The 16992-nt window shown below is 47.1% G+C and overlaps 1 protein-coding gene across 1 annotated transcript in view; it reads right to left on the reverse strand.

Moving 5' to 3' along the window:
- ADGRD1 (adhesion G protein-coupled receptor D1) overlaps positions 1 to 16733 on the reverse strand; it is a 111929-nt gene extending 95196 nt beyond the window's left edge. The window contains exons 1-10 of the mRNA XM_005423990.3: positions 16029 to 16733; positions 15896 to 15932; positions 13677 to 13760; positions 8336 to 8458; positions 7821 to 8000; positions 6382 to 6630; positions 3608 to 3672; positions 2987 to 3142; positions 1021 to 1080; positions 110 to 227 (exon numbers count right to left, since the gene is read on the reverse strand). Coding sequence (XP_005424047.1) covers positions 110 to 227; positions 1021 to 1080; positions 2987 to 3142; positions 3608 to 3672; positions 6382 to 6630; positions 7821 to 8000; positions 8336 to 8458; positions 13677 to 13760; positions 15896 to 15932; positions 16029 to 16097 — 1141 coding nt within the window. The 5' untranslated portion in view covers positions 16098 to 16733. The remainder of the gene's footprint in view (positions 1 to 109; positions 228 to 1020; positions 1081 to 2986; positions 3143 to 3607; positions 3673 to 6381; positions 6631 to 7820; positions 8001 to 8335; positions 8459 to 13676; positions 13761 to 15895; positions 15933 to 16028) is intronic.
- Between the last annotated feature and the right edge of the window lie 259 nt (positions 16734 to 16992).

Raw genomic sequence — 16992 nt, forward strand, 5'->3', positions numbered from 1 at the left:
AGCCCCACCAGCTGTGCCAGCCCCAGCAGGAGCAGCAGTGCCAGCTGTGCCAGCTGTGCCAGCCCCAGCAAGGAGCAAGGTGCAGCCCCACCAGCTGTGCCAGCCCCACCTGCCACGGGCGAGGAGCCCTCGAGGGTCAGAGGCAGTGAGTTCCCCTCCAGGTGCAGGGACAGGTGAGCCAGCACCGTGTCGATGGTGTGGATCAGGCTGCTGAGCACGGCGGGGCTCTGCGGAGGGACGGACAGACAGACACGGCGTCAGCAGGGACAGACTGACAGACACGGGTGTGAGCAGGGACTGAGCACAGCCCCTGGGGGTCCCTGCCCAGGCCAGGGGATCCCACCCTCCCTGGAAAGGTCTCACCCAAACCAAGGCCACCCAGAGTGTCATTCCCAAAATGCTGCTTATGGAGCAGCCAAAGGAGAGCTGCCCCACAGCCAGCTCCGCTCAGCAGGATGGGGCCAGGAGCTGGGCAGAATTGTTTCTGACAATATCTAAAGAGTGGTACCAGGTCTTTCTTGGAGCACAAGCTGAGACACTGCAGTTCAGCCTTTCTTTCATCTTTACTCAAATGCTCCTCGGCAGGAAAGCAACTTTAACCCTCCAGGCTGAAACTCAAATCATGAAATCTCAGAGTTAATGCATGTTTCAGTGAAAAGGAAACCTGTTTTATCTGAAATCCATTTACACCAGAGATGAGCAAGGATCTGACACTGAGAACTTAAATCAATTAGACATCCTTTGGTCTCAAAAGCATTTTAGGCTTCAATGAGACCTCCCTGTGCTTTAGCTTCTCCTTCTCTCAGTTTAAAAGCTCTATCTTCTCAAATCTCTGTTTTCTTAAGATTCAAGCAAAAACCAGGAAATTTCTGGATTCACCCTACAAGTATTTTATCAGTGACAGATGATAAAATAAGTCATGGTGCCAAAAAGGGAAGCAACAGTGACAATCATTTCTGTTACCATCATGTGGATTTGTGCATCTGAGGGAAATCACCAATCTGGGCCCATTTCTCTTACCTCTGGTCCATCAATCCAGTCAGACAGCAACAGGAAGTCTTCAATAGCTTTCAAAAACGCCTGAAAGACAAATAAAACTCGATTAGTTATTGATCAGCTACATCTCCTGGCAGGGCAGACCTCTGCCAGGATTTTCTCAGGTTCGTGTTAGGATGCCAAGCCCACTTCCATTGCAGCCACAGCTCCATCTCTGCCTGCCAGCACCCTCAGCATGCTCTGTGTCCCTTCCAGAGTGACAATGATTTCAGTGGCAGCCCCAGCACCGTGCAGCTGCCCGGGTGCAGCCCCACAGCTGAGCTAACCCCGGGGCTGAGGCTGAAGGAATTATTCTCCTGTTTTACCTAAGCTCATGTGGCATCTGCAAAGTCACAGAGGCTTGGAAGGGACCTCAGAACTGATCTCATTCCACCCTGCCCAGCCTGCCCTGGGTCACTGCAGGCTGGGCAGGCTCAGTCCCAGCAGGGCCGGGGACTCCTGCTGGCATGGAAGGGGAAAAGGGAGCACACAAAACTGCGCTGAAAATTAAAAAGGAAAACCCACGTTTCCAGCTTAAACTCAGCCATTCAAAAGCCCTCAGAGAATGATTATAGTGAAGTTCCACAGTGAGATGTGGAAGACACCACACAACAAACCCAAGTCAGACGTGTCAGAAGCGATTCATTACAACGTGTGTCAGTAATCAGAGAGTTTATTGCACATCACTTAAATCAAATTTCCTGGTGCTGTGAGGCGTACACAGTCAGGCAGAGATAACTGCACAGAAAATCTCACGCAGGCTCGGTGCCTGTCTCTCAGAATTAGCTGCAGACAATGCAGAGCTTCACATCAATCAGGCAAATGACAGGGCTGCTGTGTATGATCAGACTCTTGTATTTGTGTCCCAAAATAGCTCTGCTAAAGATAATCACGGCCACATTTCTGCCTGCAAATCGCTGTGGTGGCACACAGAGCAGCCCCAGACAGGGACTGCAGAGATGTGGGGAGCAGGTACGGGCAGGATGCTGCTCCCTCTGCAGCCACAGCCCACGGAAATATTGCGGGAAAACAAAGGAAACAGCGAATTAAAGCCTTTCAGAAGGGCTTTTGCTACATATTACACTGTGATCCGTGAAATCCAAGCTTTAGAATTTGCAAATGCTAAGCTTTTAAGGCAGTCTCTCAGTCGCTGTCCCTGTGTTTTTCAGAAGGTTTATTTGTGTTTTTTGTCTGAGTAAAGCGCCCTTGTCACTCTGGGATTACCCTCAGGCTTAGGGGAACAATCAGCAGCGGGGCCAGAGCTGATTTCTGCAATAACGGCTCAGCAGCTGCTGAAATCAGGGAATTGGATGCCCATCACTTTGCAGCACTCTGTTGTAACTTTGTGTTGGCTATGTTATAACTTTATGTTAGCGCCCATCACTTTCTAGCACTCTTGTAACTTTATGTTTGCTATGTTATAACTTTATGTTAGCGCCCATCACTCTCCAGCACTCTGTTATAACTTCATGTTAGCGGGACACAGCCCCTGTTCTCAGCTCACACTGCAGAAAACACCTGCTTGCCTTTCCCCCTCTGTGGAATGGATAAAACAAATTCCTTGAGCCCATTTCAGAGGGGACAGGGACTCCACCATCTCCCTGGGCAGGCTGTCCCAGTGCTTGAAACCCTTTCAGAGAGGGATTTTCCCTCAAAGCCAGCTGAAGTCTCCCCTGGCACCACCTGAGGCCATTTGCTCTTGTCCTTGATGTTTGGGAGAGGAGACCCAGCCCCTCAGTGCCTTCCTCGCTCAGGATGGGTGCAAAGGCATACAGGAACATCTCCAGGGAGATTTCAGACATTCAGAGAGACATTTCAGCTCTGCCCAACTCCTGCTGCTCTTTGAGCAGCAGCAGCTCTTTTCACAGGGGGTGTCTGCAGTGAGCAGAGGCTTTCCAAGCTGCCCCGGACATGCCAGGCTCACCTGGGGGCTCACTGGGGCCCCACTCACCTGGGCCAGGCTCAGGGCCGTGTGCTGGGCCAGGGCTTGGCTGGGCAGGCTGGAGGACACGTTCTGCAGGTGGCCCAGCAGGGACAGGGCCGAGGGGGAGCTGCCTCTGCGCTGGCTCAGCGCCGCCAGGATGGGCTGGTAGGCGTCCGTGGGGAGCTGCAGCAGGGCAGAAACAGCACAGGATGGCCCAGGTTATCTGTATGGGCCCAGCAGGGACAGAAATCAGCACAGGATGGCCCAGGTTATCTGTATGGGCCCAGCAGGGGCAGAAATCAGCACAGGATGGCCCAGGTTATCTGTATGGGCCCAAGGAGAGAAGGAAAAAGGAAAATTATCAAAATGGTTTTAGCCTCCTATGTTTTTAAAGTTAATAGCAATACTTCAGAAGTTGCTACTTTTTTTCATTATTTAATATAGTAAATATTTTACTTAGCAGGGAATTTCCTTTGTGTTCCCACCTTCCCACAGTGGTTAAAACTTCTGCCCATGCATGTCCAAAAGCATTTATAATTGAGGCATGGAAATAAGTGCCATTAACAGAAATCAGGCAGGGAGGAGGGCGTGTAACTCTGATTTATGCACACTCTGCCATTATGGAAAAGAGTCTGAGCTCTGTCCTACCACAGGGCTCGTCGTGGTTGTCATCACAGACCAGGGGAGGGTTGAAGAGAGCAGGACTTGCACACCTGGGGAAATACAAACACAAATGGGGCTGTTAAAAATCTGGGTTTATATATCAGACACATAATTTTATATATAAATTCCCACCTCAGGCTGGATCAGTTCCAACTGAAAGCAACAGATTTCTGTGGATTTTATTTATTTCCAGTACTGTAGCCACGCAGCCTTCTTTAAAAAATATAATTTTCTGATTCTCTCATCAGTTTTATTCCATCATCTTATTACAGATGAGCACTGCAGTAGTTGAAGTCTTACACACTTAAATCTTGGTTTGCAAACAGGAAATTTCAAGTGTTATATCTCAATAAAAAAGGTCAGTGGTACAGCTACAACACTGAGATCCATCTTTCTCCTCCAGCTCCTTCCCCAACACTTACAGAAATTCTTTAGGGTTTGGGGTTATTTTAAATCTGCCTTATCAGAAACAGGTAATGATCTGTGGGCAGTTCTGACAATGTCGTGGAAGATCCTGTTTTATTTCTGTGTGTGAGACAAACTGGGACTGTTGGGACACTGGATAAAGGAGGGTCAGGCCCCAGCTCCCATCCCCAGCTGCTGGAGCTGACTCAGATCTCGAGGCTGAACTGTCCCAGGGCCAAATAAAATCACACCCACAGGGGAAAGCTCAGAAAGCACAGATTTTCTGATGGGGAAAAGCCTTTCTGAATATCTGAGAAACATTCAAAGCCAGTGGAAATACTCCCAGTGCTTGCAGCAAAACTGAGGAACCCTCACGTGGAAGAGCAGGGGTAGAAATGGTGCTGAAAATGACCAAATGAGCATGGCAGAAATGATTTGTCAAGAGCGAGAGAATAAACTTGATTCTGGATGGCTTTTAGCTGCTCCATTTAAAAAACATTGATTCCTTTCTGTGATAAGGGATTTATTAGTCATTTGTGATAGAGAAATCAAATTTTCTTCTAACCTACATCTGACCAAGAGTTATTATTTGCCAGGGGTGTGGAATCTCAGTGCAATCCAACATTAGCTGCATCCACAGGACTCATTTCTCTCACAGATCAAAAAGGAACATGAACATTCACTCAATTAAAAACCAGGCTGTCCTATTTCCTTATGTCAAAGCACATTACCCTGCTTCAACCCTGCTAGAAATCCCCCAAAATCAATAAATAGATATCACAACCTTTCTACCTACGTTCATTACTATTGTAATACCCATTACCCTCTGAGAATAGTCTAATGTCATACATTAAGTGGGAAATTTTATAAAATCCAATCAGCCTATTGGATTTTATACAATTTATATTTTAAATTATTATTTTAATAATAATATATTAAATTATTATCAAGTAAATTATTTTAAAGAGAAAAGCCAAAAATTAAATTGCCACATCTCCCAAGTGCTCCAAAACACCAGATCACATTAAAACAGTGTTTTCTTGGACTTCTTCTGTCTAATTAAAAAAATATATACCTGGCATCCCTTTACATTTGAATTCCCAAGCCCCTGGAAAATACACATCCAGCTTCCCTTTCAATTAAGAGGCATACATTTGTTTCTCACAGCATTCTGCTAGTTCCACATGACACTGAAAAACCTGTGGAACTAGGAGTTTAGGAGAAAAACCCATCAACAGAGCAATTAATGCCATGGAAATTGCAGGAAAGTCACAGGTGCTCACGGCGTGAACACCTCAAGGCACAAATCAAGGAGTTTGGGATGCAGCCTCCTGCAAATCAGCAGGGATTAAAGGTGGGATGCAGGCAGAATTCTGCACAGCTCTGGAAAAATCTGGATTGAGCAGAATTGGAGGGGCCAGCAGGGTTTTAGAAGGGAGCTCCCAGCACTGATGTGCAGAATCAGATTTGGGGCCCAGAGACCCCCCAGCACAGCCCAGAGGGAAGGAGAGGGAGCAGAGCCCTGCGCAGTAATTTATTCCCTGGAAGGACCTTCCCAGTCTGTCAGAGGGCAGTGCTGGGAGCCCGCAGGGGTCCAGGGGCTAAAAAGGGGTTAAAAAGAGCTCTCCCTGTGTTTATTTAAGCCATCCCTCCCTGGCAGTGGGACAGGGCTCACATATTGATGAATCGGGGCAATTTGAAAAGCTGCTGCTCTGGGGTCTGGCAGCAGAACATTCTTGTGGAGCTGCATTAATCACAGAGGGTGATTAATGGCAGCTGGAGCTGGACAGTGTTATAGTAACCCTCCATTGTTGTCAAAGATACAGCAGCCAAATGCAAAAGCATTTTTTCCACCATGACCAGAGCATTATAAACTTTTTAAAGATTGAATACTATGAAAAGTGAATAGCTGTTTCTCAGAGGTGCCCTGCCCAGCAGCCCCCAGCCTGGCCCCAGCCCCACTCACCCACAGTGGTAGTGAAGCACTGGCGCACCTTGCGCGAGCTGATCTTTGCTTGTGGCCTTTTTACAATTGTATTTTAATTGTGGAATAAATCATATTAATCAAATTGGCTAATTCATTGATAACACAAACTATGAAAAGCGAGCAGCCGTTTCTCAGAGGTGTCAGGCACACCCAGCCCTGCCCAACCTGGCCCCACTCACCCACGGCAGCAGTGAAGCACTGGTGCACCTCGCACAATCTGATCTTTGCTTGTGGCCTTTTTACGATTGATTAATAAGGAGAATTTATTCAGTATTGAAATACAAACTGGCTAATTCGTTGATAACACAAACTATGAAAAGCGAGCAGCCGTTTCTCAGCGGTGTCAGGCACACCCTGCCCCACTCACCCACGGCGGCAGTGAAGTACTGGCGCACCTCGCGCGGGCTCAGCGCCCTCTCCCAGATCACAAACTCGTCGAAGGCGCCGCTGACGGAGCGCGGGGCCGCTCCCTCCGTGCCCAGCAGGTCAGGGCTGGCGTCCCCATAGTCATAGAACACCTTCCCCTCGGGGTCCGTGGTGCTCAGCGTGCCGTTCACGTACACCTTCAGGCCTTCCCTCGACCGCCAGGTGAACAGCACGTGTGTCCAGTAGGGACCTGCAAGGCAGCAGAGGCTCAGCAGGGCTGGGGGCAGCTCCAGAGCCCCATCCAGAGCTGGGTCCAGCAGAGGCTGAGCAGGGCTGGGGGCAGCTCCATCCAGAGCTCCCTGTTGGACTCTCCCTGCCATGGAGCTGCCAGGAGGGCCAATGGTGAGCCACGGAATGCTGGTGCTGTGCCCATGAATCCTCGCCCCTCTGGGAAAGCCCATGCCTGGCAGGATGCCCTCAGCCTTGCCTGAACCTGGGCTCACTGCAGCTCCGTGAATTCCCCCTGCTGAGTGCTGCTGGCCGCGATCTGAGGGCTCTTCACTCCTGCCTCAAACTCAGCCCAGAGAGAGCAGCACAAGGACTGCAAGAGCTGGAGAACAAGCACATAAACCACTCTAAAGTTCTCACTGTTCCCTTCTGATGCTTGAGAGGCAGAAAACACAATATTCATTTTCACTTGGACTGGATAATCCACAAATATGTGAATTATTCTTGCCATTTGCAGCTTTTCTCTTAAAAGAAGATTTCTGAACTGATTCATTAAGGTTTATGAAACTGCTACCGTGAGTCCTATTTTAACAATGTACAGGCAGCCAAATTAGGGCCAGAAAATATTTATGGAATGCCATTAGCATTACTGGAAGACCAGCATTTGTTCCAGTCAGTAGATATTAGTGGTCCCCAGCAAGGCACAGTTTAGACAGAAGCAGTGAGATAATGTGATATACCAAAATGTTTATTAATGCTATGGCTTGGCACAGGAAGCCTGGCACTCAACAGAAACAGAATCATGAAGGCACCACAGAGCAGTCAGAGTTTCCAAATAAAGGCTGAATTCAGCAGAGAGCAGCTCTGGGGTGCCCTGGGAGCTGCCAGGGATGAATCTGCATTCTTTGCTCCTGTTCCCATGCAGACATGCAAGAACCACAGCAGTCAATGAGGACTCACTCTAGACACCTCTGCCAGCTGGGCCCAAGGGCTGCTGGCCATGGCAAGTGTTCTATTATACACCACTGCCTCCCTCGTGCATCTTATCCCTCCCTCCCCACACCAGGAGAGCTCTCCAGCACAGAGGCCTGTAGCTGGTTTTGTACATCCCCTTCTCTTTCCTCGAGTTGTGCTCTTCTCACCACCTCTGTCTGCAGGAATAAAGCAAAATGCAACAAAGAAATTGGGTTTTTTTTAATATATAAACTTTACCTGGTGGGCTGAAGCTTGCTTTCCACTTCATCATGGCATTGCCCCGGGTGTAGAACTCCACGGAGCCCTCGCCTTCGTTGGAGCAGATTTTGAAACCACTGGAGATCACCCGGCCACCAGAGGCAGGGAGAAGCTTGGCCTGCTGGTCCTGGGTCTTCCAGAAGAAGGAAAATGTTACCCCTGAGGAAAGGGAGAGGAGCCTTGAATGAAAAAACCGAGCGCAATTGAAAATTTCCAGTGTGCAGAACACAGGCAGTGGGAATGCCTTTGAGCGCAGATCATCTGCTGCCATCAACCAGGACAGCATTTCCAAAATCAACAAAGCTCCAGTTCTAATTTAACTTGCAGTTAGAAAAGACTAAATTTTCAGCAATCAACACTCAATTGTCTTAGAAGTCAACAAAGTGTCAAGCTTCATTTTTAGATTTCATTCCAAGGAGGAAAGAAACAATGATTATTGAATAACATAATTTGGCAGCAAAAGAAAAGTCAATCACAATGAATGAGTTTCTCACCTTCGGGCCCACAAGCCTCTGGATTACTGATGCAGGAATTTCTGTAGCTCCCAAAGAAGAGAAAGGTGACTCCTTTCTTTTCAGTCACGTAAATCCCTTTGTTCACCATCCCTTCTACAATATCTAGAGCAAAACCAAATCCAGTTTAACATTCACACAAAGGAAAGCTTCCTGGAAACATGATTTTAACAGCCTGCTACAGCTCAGATGTTTGTCTGGGTCCAACTGTATGGCTTTGTCACTTTCTGTGTTTGTTTTCCTTTTCAGAGTTTTTGTTCCAGCTTGCCAGTTTTGTGTGTTCCATTTCTTTGTTTCTATTTGTCAGTGGTTTGTTGTATTTTTAAAGACCGCACAGACACCTCTTTTATTTCAAGTTTGTAAATATTACAGTCATACCCACTCAGCTCTGTGGTTAACTAAGACTGACAGGACCTATACACCCAAAAATGATTATTTTAGAGTAATCTGAGTAAACTTTGTGCTTTGCAGAGTTTGGAACGCCAGACCCTTCCTAGAGGTGTCTTGCCACGTTAGGCTGAGCTAGCAAATAAATTCTTTCACCAATTAAAATGTAACAAAATAGTGTTTCTTTTTTTCATTTTTTGAAAGGGCAAGCTGGTGATGAAAGTCCAGTTTTCACTGAGAAATACCTCAATGAAAGATCCCTGAAAGGTGCACTCAAAGGCAGAAACAGATCTCCTGTCAGACATCCTCTGCTGGGGTGTCCTTGGCCCTTGGAAAGGCAATTGCTTCACCAATGGGGAAAATGAGGAATTTATCCAATGGGGATAATGAGGAGTTTATCCAATGGGGAAAATGAGGAGTTTATCCAATGAGGAATTTATCCAATGGGGATAATGAGGAGTTTATCCAATGGGGAAAATGAGGAATTTATCCAATGGGGATAATGAGGAATTTGTTTGTGATTTCCTTGTGTCCCTCCCACAGAACAGCACTGGTGGCTCCTCTCCCACCAGCTGAAGCACAGGAATGCTCTCAGCACAGAGCCCTGGGGTTTGTTTGCTGCATTATGAACTCATCAAGGTCTGAGTGCAGCTGACAGACAATGATGGGAGCTGTTCTTGTTTGTCCTGGCTGATTTCAGCAACGCAGACAATGGGAAACCACAACCAAAGATCTCAACCAAAACCTCCTGCTGGGCTGAGATGCCTGCAGAGAGCAGAGAATGTTGGATTGCTGTTTCTGAGCAGACAAGGTCAGGTTTTGGTGAAGGATTTCTGTTCCCACCATTCTTGGATGGAATTTCTGCAAGGGCTGTGAGGGTCCAGAACCCTGGGTTTGGGACCCTTCTTCAGAATTTCTTATGGAAAAACATTGACAAGAGCTGCTCTGAGGGAGCTCCAGCATGAGAAACATTTTCCTTTCCTGAATGAATGCAGTGAATGCATGTTTCAATGTTCTTTTAGCTCATCCCAAATCCTCATTTAAATATCAGTTTTCAGGTATTTTCCCCTCTCTTTGAGGAAGAAACCATCAAGTCCCACCTCTAAGTAACAGATAAAATTTAGTTCCTTTAAAAATGTGTGTACTATGGGGTAAATCAGGCATTTCCAAGCTCTTCTCAAGGCACAAGGAATTATAAATTCCCTCTGCAGGGAAGTTCCCATAAGGTGACACATTTCTGTTCCCCCAGCACTTCCTTGCCATGGGTGTCACTCTGTAATGTTCAATATAACCACACTTTATTATGTGAGCACTATGCAAATGGTCTGTAAAGCAGATAAGAGAGGCCTGGAAGGAATTAGGGTCATTTGAAGTTCATCATTAATAGAGTTCCCATTTGCCAGCATACTTTTACTGTTAGAGAATAAAAAAATAGTGGGTTTAGTATTGCAATATAAAAGTGTTACTATCTGAGCAGCCCAAGTGACAGCTTTACCATTCCCATCCTTCTCCCCAGGTCGAGTTTCTGACAGGTTGATGTGAGTTAATACCTAAGGCACAGTGGGCACCAGGTCACATTTCAATTGCACAAATGCAATTACTGAAATTAAGTGACTTTAAGCTGCTGTAGCTGCTTTCCAGTCTACCAGGTTCCTGCCTGGGAACTGGCAGTTTCTGTGTGTGGATGGTAAAAAAATTAATATGAGGACACATATAGAAATATTTGCTTCTCATTAGAAACAAACAAAAAAAACCAAAACAAACCATCATGTTAACCGAAGTTGTCATGACTGACAACACCTCACTCCCAGGCTTTGCAAATCTGCTTGCGTTTGTCTTTCTTAACATGTCCTCTAAAACTATTATAAATCAGTTTAAAAGGGCTTCTTTTCCATTTCAGCCGTGAAAGACAAGAAAAAAATTAACCTGCTTATTCTCATATATTCCTCTGGAATGTCACCTCTGTTTCTTTTAAGCATAATAGAAATATTTTAGCTTTTGGAGGATCCCTGGGGCCCTTCCTCCTGTGGGATTCACGTGGGGATGCCTCTCCCAGAATCCCAGCAATGCAGGTAACATTGCAGGGCTGCTTTTCCAGAAATGTGTGACAGAAATAAATTAATAATAATAATAATAATAATAATAATAATAATAATAATAATAATAATAATAATAATAATAATAATAATAATAATAATCCTCTTTTACCACACGAGCACTTGAACCCAAACCCAGAGTTCACTCTGAATCCAAGGTTACAAGAACCATCCACGCCTGAGAAAAGCAGAACAAAAAACCAGAAATTCCTCACCTACAGTTGCAGAGAAGTTAGAGTAGGCAGAGTCATTGGTATTTACAAAGGTAGAGTTATGGGGAGGAAGCACAGTGAAGTTGTGGATTCTTAGAGCTGGGTGGAACAACAAAAGAAAACAGGCAAATGAGCAAACAATGAATGAACACCATCAGTAATGAACTGGCCAGTTCATATCTCTCACACAGCACAAATCACAGATCTGCTGATTGAGATTTGCCCGCTCAGGGAAAGGCAGAGCCACTGGAGGAAGGTTTCCCTCAGGTACTGAGCAGAAAGATCTGTAAAACCCAGCTGGAGATGGAAAAATGGGCCAGGCTCTGCTCATTTGTGCCCAGAGAGCAGATCAGAGCAATGGGCACAAATCAAAATACAAGAAACTCCAGCCAAACATCAGAAAACCTCCAACTTTTTTATGCCTCACCATAAGGTTTTTTTCCCTCTGATTTTGAAAATTTAACAGTATCTTGCACACTGTAATTGTTTACCCTGGGCAGGCAAATAAAGCCTGATGGAAAGCCCATGAAAGTAGATGGAGAGACATTGATTTGGCATTTAGACCAACTGAGCTCGCAGAACAAAAAGACAAATGCTCTTAGGAAAAGAAACACACAGACAAAAACCTCCAGATAAAAATGCAGGGCAATCAAGGGGCCAGATGAAAAACCTGAGCACGGCCACTTTCTTTCTATTTGCTGTATTTTGAGCTGATTGTTTCCTTTCAATTGCTGCTGGTGCTGAGATTTCAAAGCATTAATTTGCTGCCACACTCTCAGCACACGAATGCTTTGAGAGATATAAATCTGGCTTCACACACAATGACTTCAACAAATAAAATGGATTAACGTGACAGACAGATCATGGTGCTTCAAGGATTTAAGAGGAGAAACATGGAATGAAAATAATTGCATGATATGATGAGTGGAAAACAAGGCAGACTCTGCAATAAACAGAAGAGTTGTGTAATCAGAATGGAGCCCAAACCAAGCAAATTGTCACCTGGGGTAGATGACAACAATAAAGAACGCTTCTCTTGTATATCCAAGTGAACTATCAGGTAGATAAAACCTCTGCTGGAGGCAGCTGAAATGATATCTGTGCGTGATAAGGCACAATATAAACAAGTGGGAGGAATCTGAGCCATCCAGGGCAGCACTGCAGAGAATTCAGCACTGCAGAGACAAACACCTCTGGCTACCGAGGTCCCCTGCAAGTAACTGCAAGACAAAATCCACCCAATTTGTTCAGCAAAGTGCTGCAGCTGGCTCATTTATACATTTCTTTATCACCATGCTGTAATAGGAATCCAAAGAGATTGCTCCTGTGAGCCAGAACCTTTCCTGCAAGTGAGGGTTGGCAGCACCAGGAACTTCATCTGTTCTGCTCTCTCTCTTCCAAGGCACTGAAATATTTCTGAATTTTGCTGAAGTAAAATTAAACTACATTTGAGAAACAATCTAACATCAATTGTCCTTTTCCAAGAGCGGTATTATATATATATATATATAATTTTCAAAACAGCTTGGTTGCAATGTGCTTGCCAAGACAGTGCTAGATATGGAGCACCTCACTCTTTTTGAAACCACCTGGGGTCCAGGGTCAGAAAATTACTTTAACACACTTTAGAGAACCTATGTGGCAACTTCTGTAAGCCAAATTACTATTCTCTTGCAGTGAGTAGGAATGCTGCCATCAGCTCCTAATGGAAGCAGAATATTGCCCAGATCTATTTCTGGTCAGGCAATCCCATTCCTTTCAGAAATGTTGTGGAAAGAGGTCAAAGTTTAGGCTTAAAACACTTGAACGCCTCTCCAATGAAGGGATTTAGCTATTCATAGATCAGAGACTGATTTTGCCAGTTCTGGCAGAAGGTTTGGGGAGCGCTGGGGAGCTCTGGGGATGCCCAGCAGCACATCTGGAGCTGGCCAAGGTGTCAGCGGGGCAAAACCAGCTCCTGGGGGAGTGCTGGGGACCCTGAAACCCAGAGGGGAGAGCTCAGCTCATTCCTGGGGAGGGAGGGACACCCCACAGCTCTGGGGACCCTGAGGGGCTGCACCCCCACCCCTGGAAATGCCATTCCCTCTGGGTGCCACAGTCCCCACCCTGGCTCATCAGGGACAGCTTTGCCTCAGTAAATCTCTCCCCATTTCGCCCAGCTGGAAAAAGAATTTAACTTCTCTCAGCTCAGGCTGCAATAAGGAAACTCCCAAAGGCAGATAGGAATGAGCGAGAGGTGTCCAGATGAGAGCCTACACTTCTGCAGAGCTACATGAAGGTTCAGAAGTGCCTGAGGAGCTCGGGCACTGAACTCCCCCCAAACCAAAGGAGAGCCCTGAGCGCGCTGGGCCACGCTGTGCATGCACCAAACCAGCCAGCAACAGTGTGATCTCAATGGCTCCTTGGGTCATAAACCTCTTCTCTTTATAACCTCAGCCGTGCACACCCAGCCCATAAAACCTCGGAGAATACTCCATAAAAATCAGAAATCACAAAGACAACACCATTTGGCTATCGGAGCCCTGCAAACACATTAGCTGGGGAAAAACCCCAACCTCTGAGCTACAGAACTCATCCCCTTTGCCATCTCTCAGCTCGGAGCTGAGGCACCGGGGCAGGCTTTGGTACCTCCGTTGGTGTCCCGGAACTCGTGGATTCCATCCACATCTTCCAGCGGCCAGTAGTGGGAGGCTGATGCCAGGACTTTGAACCCTTTCAAGAAACACAGGTTGGGAGATTATTAAATTAAAAGAGCAGCAAGGTGTGTAACGAGTCTCCACAGAAAATAACCATAAAAGAGGTCAAAAGGTTAAGTAAACCAAAATATTTTATGTAAATCAAGCGTGGCACACAAGCAAGGCCATAAATCAAAGCAGCAGAGTAGATTAAAGCCTTATCACTGATTAACCACTGCAGAAAACCTGCTCCTAAATCCCAGCTGATTTTCCTTCTAATTGCACCTGAAACATGTCACAATCTCTGGCTGAACCTCTGCTGGTGAATGTGGCAGCATCCACCGAAGCTGAGGAGTCACTGCAGAGCCATTCCAGACTTTCCTGAGGTTTGGAGCAGTGGGGACAGCCCAGAGCCCTGGAGCTGTGTCCTTGGCCTCTGTGGTTCATCCCACACCTTTCTTCACCTGGCAGATCGAACCCTTCGGTCCCTTTGCTCTGTCATGCTCCTGTCCTGGATACACCAGAGATTTCTATCATGGACATGAAGGTGCAAAAACTTTAATAAAGTGGCTGATGCCCCCCTGGAGAGCACTTTGATGGCCTCCATCCTCATGGTGCAGTGTCTGACCTGTGACAAATCCTAAGATTTATTTATTTATTTTGAATGCAAAGTTGATAAAATTGCTGAACTTCACAAGAAGCAATTGCAGGTCTGAGGAAACAGAACTCCAAGTTCTGCATCTTGTGAGGGTACAAGAACTACTCAGACTCACTTCCAAAGTCAACCACACCAGAGATATCTAACAAATGATTCATAACTGAATTCATTAATTCAGGATCTATTCTTAGCCCACCTAACTCAGTGTTTGCTGTTGCCATAGAGGTTTTCCCTCCAGGAGGGAGCAGAGCACAGACAGATAAGATGGGATGTCCCATGGGATGGAAATGGGAGGGACATGGGGTTCGGTGGTTCTCCATCTCCTCTGGGGGCTGGAGGGCAGAGAAGGGCACAGCCGGCACTGACAGGACGAGGGCACTGCAGGAGCACCCGCAGCAAGCATAAAAAACAAAATCCGAAAATTCCAGGCAACCCCAACTCAGCTGAGACCTCAGGATCGAGAACCTGTTTGCCCTGAGTGCAAAATCCTTACACAGGCAGTGAGCCCGCTCAGGAGAGACCCCAGGGCTGGTTCCAAACCAGCAGCATCCCCACAGCAAAGCCTGCACCCCAACCCAGCAGCGCCCCTGCAGCACACTCTGCACCCCAACCCAGCAGCACCCCTGCAGCACACTCTGCACCCCAACCCAGCAGCACCCCTGCAGCAAAGCCTGCACCCCACCCCAGCCTGTGGGACTCCCCACTCGGGGCAGCAGCGTTTCCCCTTTGTTCCACCAGCCAGAGGCCACAGACCCTCGTTTTTAGGAAATAGGACTCTTTTTTCTTGGTGGAGCAGGAGCCATGAATTACTCCTTCAACAGACGTGGCCTCTCCCCATCGCTCTGCCTTCTACTTGAGGATAATTACGTGTGGTTAAAGCTGAAAAAAGCAACCCAGCGGCTGGCAAAGCAGTAAAACTGTACTTGCACACCACCATGAGGCTTGAGGTTAAACTATTTATATAAACAGAAGAATTCTGCAGTTGCACACACAAACCCTTCTGAGCTCTGAGGGAGTTTTTTCACATTGGAAACAGATGAGAAATCCTTAATCTGCTCTGTGACTGATTTAAACCCAAGTGCGGGGCTGGGAGGAGGGGAGAGGAGTTGAAGCCACGCCAGAGAACAGCAAAGTGAACAAACTGGCACAGGCAACTGTTCATTGCTGAACCAAAAGTGCTGAACATGGGGGGAAAGGGAAATAGTCTGTGCAGAGATTTGATTCAGAAACTCACACTCAGGAAAGTGAGGATAGGACTTTCCCACGTATCAAATACAAGGCATTTTTCTCCAAACGTGTTTCTCTCCAGAATATTCCGTGGGTGGGGTGCTGAATTCACAACGCCTGGGACAGTCTGACACTTTGGGCTATCACATCTTTAATACAGGCTGGCACTCAAACATGGGCTCAGCTTCTTTGGGGTACTAAGGGAATAAAAAACCCCCACAAGCTGCAAAAAAAGCCAGCAAGTACTCACGCACATTGCCACAAACTGGAAGCAGAGCATTCCTTACCTGGGTGTTTGGGGAGCTGGGAGTGGTTCCCGTACACCTGCACACAAAACATCACACAGTGAGACACGGGGAGGCAAAACCTGCTTCGGGGAGTCCGAGCACCCCTCAGTGCTGGGAGGAATCAGAACATTACCTGATATTTCTGCTGAAATAAAATCAGCAAAGAATAATGGCAACAGAGCAGCGATAACAAACTCTCCATGGTCTACGGAAGGCTAAAAGTACAGCTGAGCTCAAACTCCTGTAAGATTCCAATCATAAGTTTTCCTTTGCGACTTTTGGTATCAAAAAGCACATTTTCCAGGCACGTTCAAAAGGTCCATTCCTTCAGTGCTGGCAAAATATCCTTCCAGACCCTCCAAGCGTTGTTTTCTCGCTTCACCCTTCGGTATCTTCATTTAACTCCGAATAAACTCCCGTGGCCGGAGGAAAATTCACAGAAACAAGCAGCAAACTCCAGAGTTGTGCTGTCCCGTGGCAAGAAGCCCAAACACTTCTATTCCAGCGTGTGCCACAAGAGAAAAGATCTGGTTTGGACTTTCTGTCCGCGGTCTGCGCTCCCCGCGGCTCCGCTCGGGAGGCGCTGCCCGTGACCCCGGGCAAAGCTCCCTGATGGCTCCAATGAGCCGAAATGGGCTCAAATGGGCTCAAATTGGCTGAAATGGGCAGAAAAGATCTGGTTTGCAACTTTCTGTCCGTGGTCTGTGTTCCTCGCCGCTCCGCTCCGCTCCCGAAGCGCTGTACAGAGAAGCGCTGCCTGTGACCCCGGGGGAAACTCCCTGTCCGCTCCCAGGTGGGCTCAAACGGGCTGAAATGGCCTGAAATGGTCCGGAATGAGCCGAAATGAGCTGAAAAGGGCCGAAGGGAGCAGCGCAGTCCCGCCCGTCCCGCACACGCCGCTCCCCCAGCCCGCACCCTGCGGTGATGTCAGCGCTGCCCTCCAGCTCCGTCCCACCCTGCTCCCTCCTATTCCTGTCCGTTTCTATCCATTCCTGTCCGTTTCTATCCATTCCTGTCCGTTTCTATCCATTCCTGACCGTTTCTATCCATTCCTGACCGTTTCTATCCATTCCTGTCCGTTTCTATCCATTCCTGTC

Source organism: Geospiza fortis, unplaced genomic scaffold (assembly GCF_000277835.1).
Source record: "Geospiza fortis unplaced genomic scaffold, GeoFor_1.0 scaffold145, whole genome shotgun sequence".
Taxonomy (NCBI): domain Eukaryota; kingdom Metazoa; phylum Chordata; class Aves; order Passeriformes; family Thraupidae; genus Geospiza; species Geospiza fortis.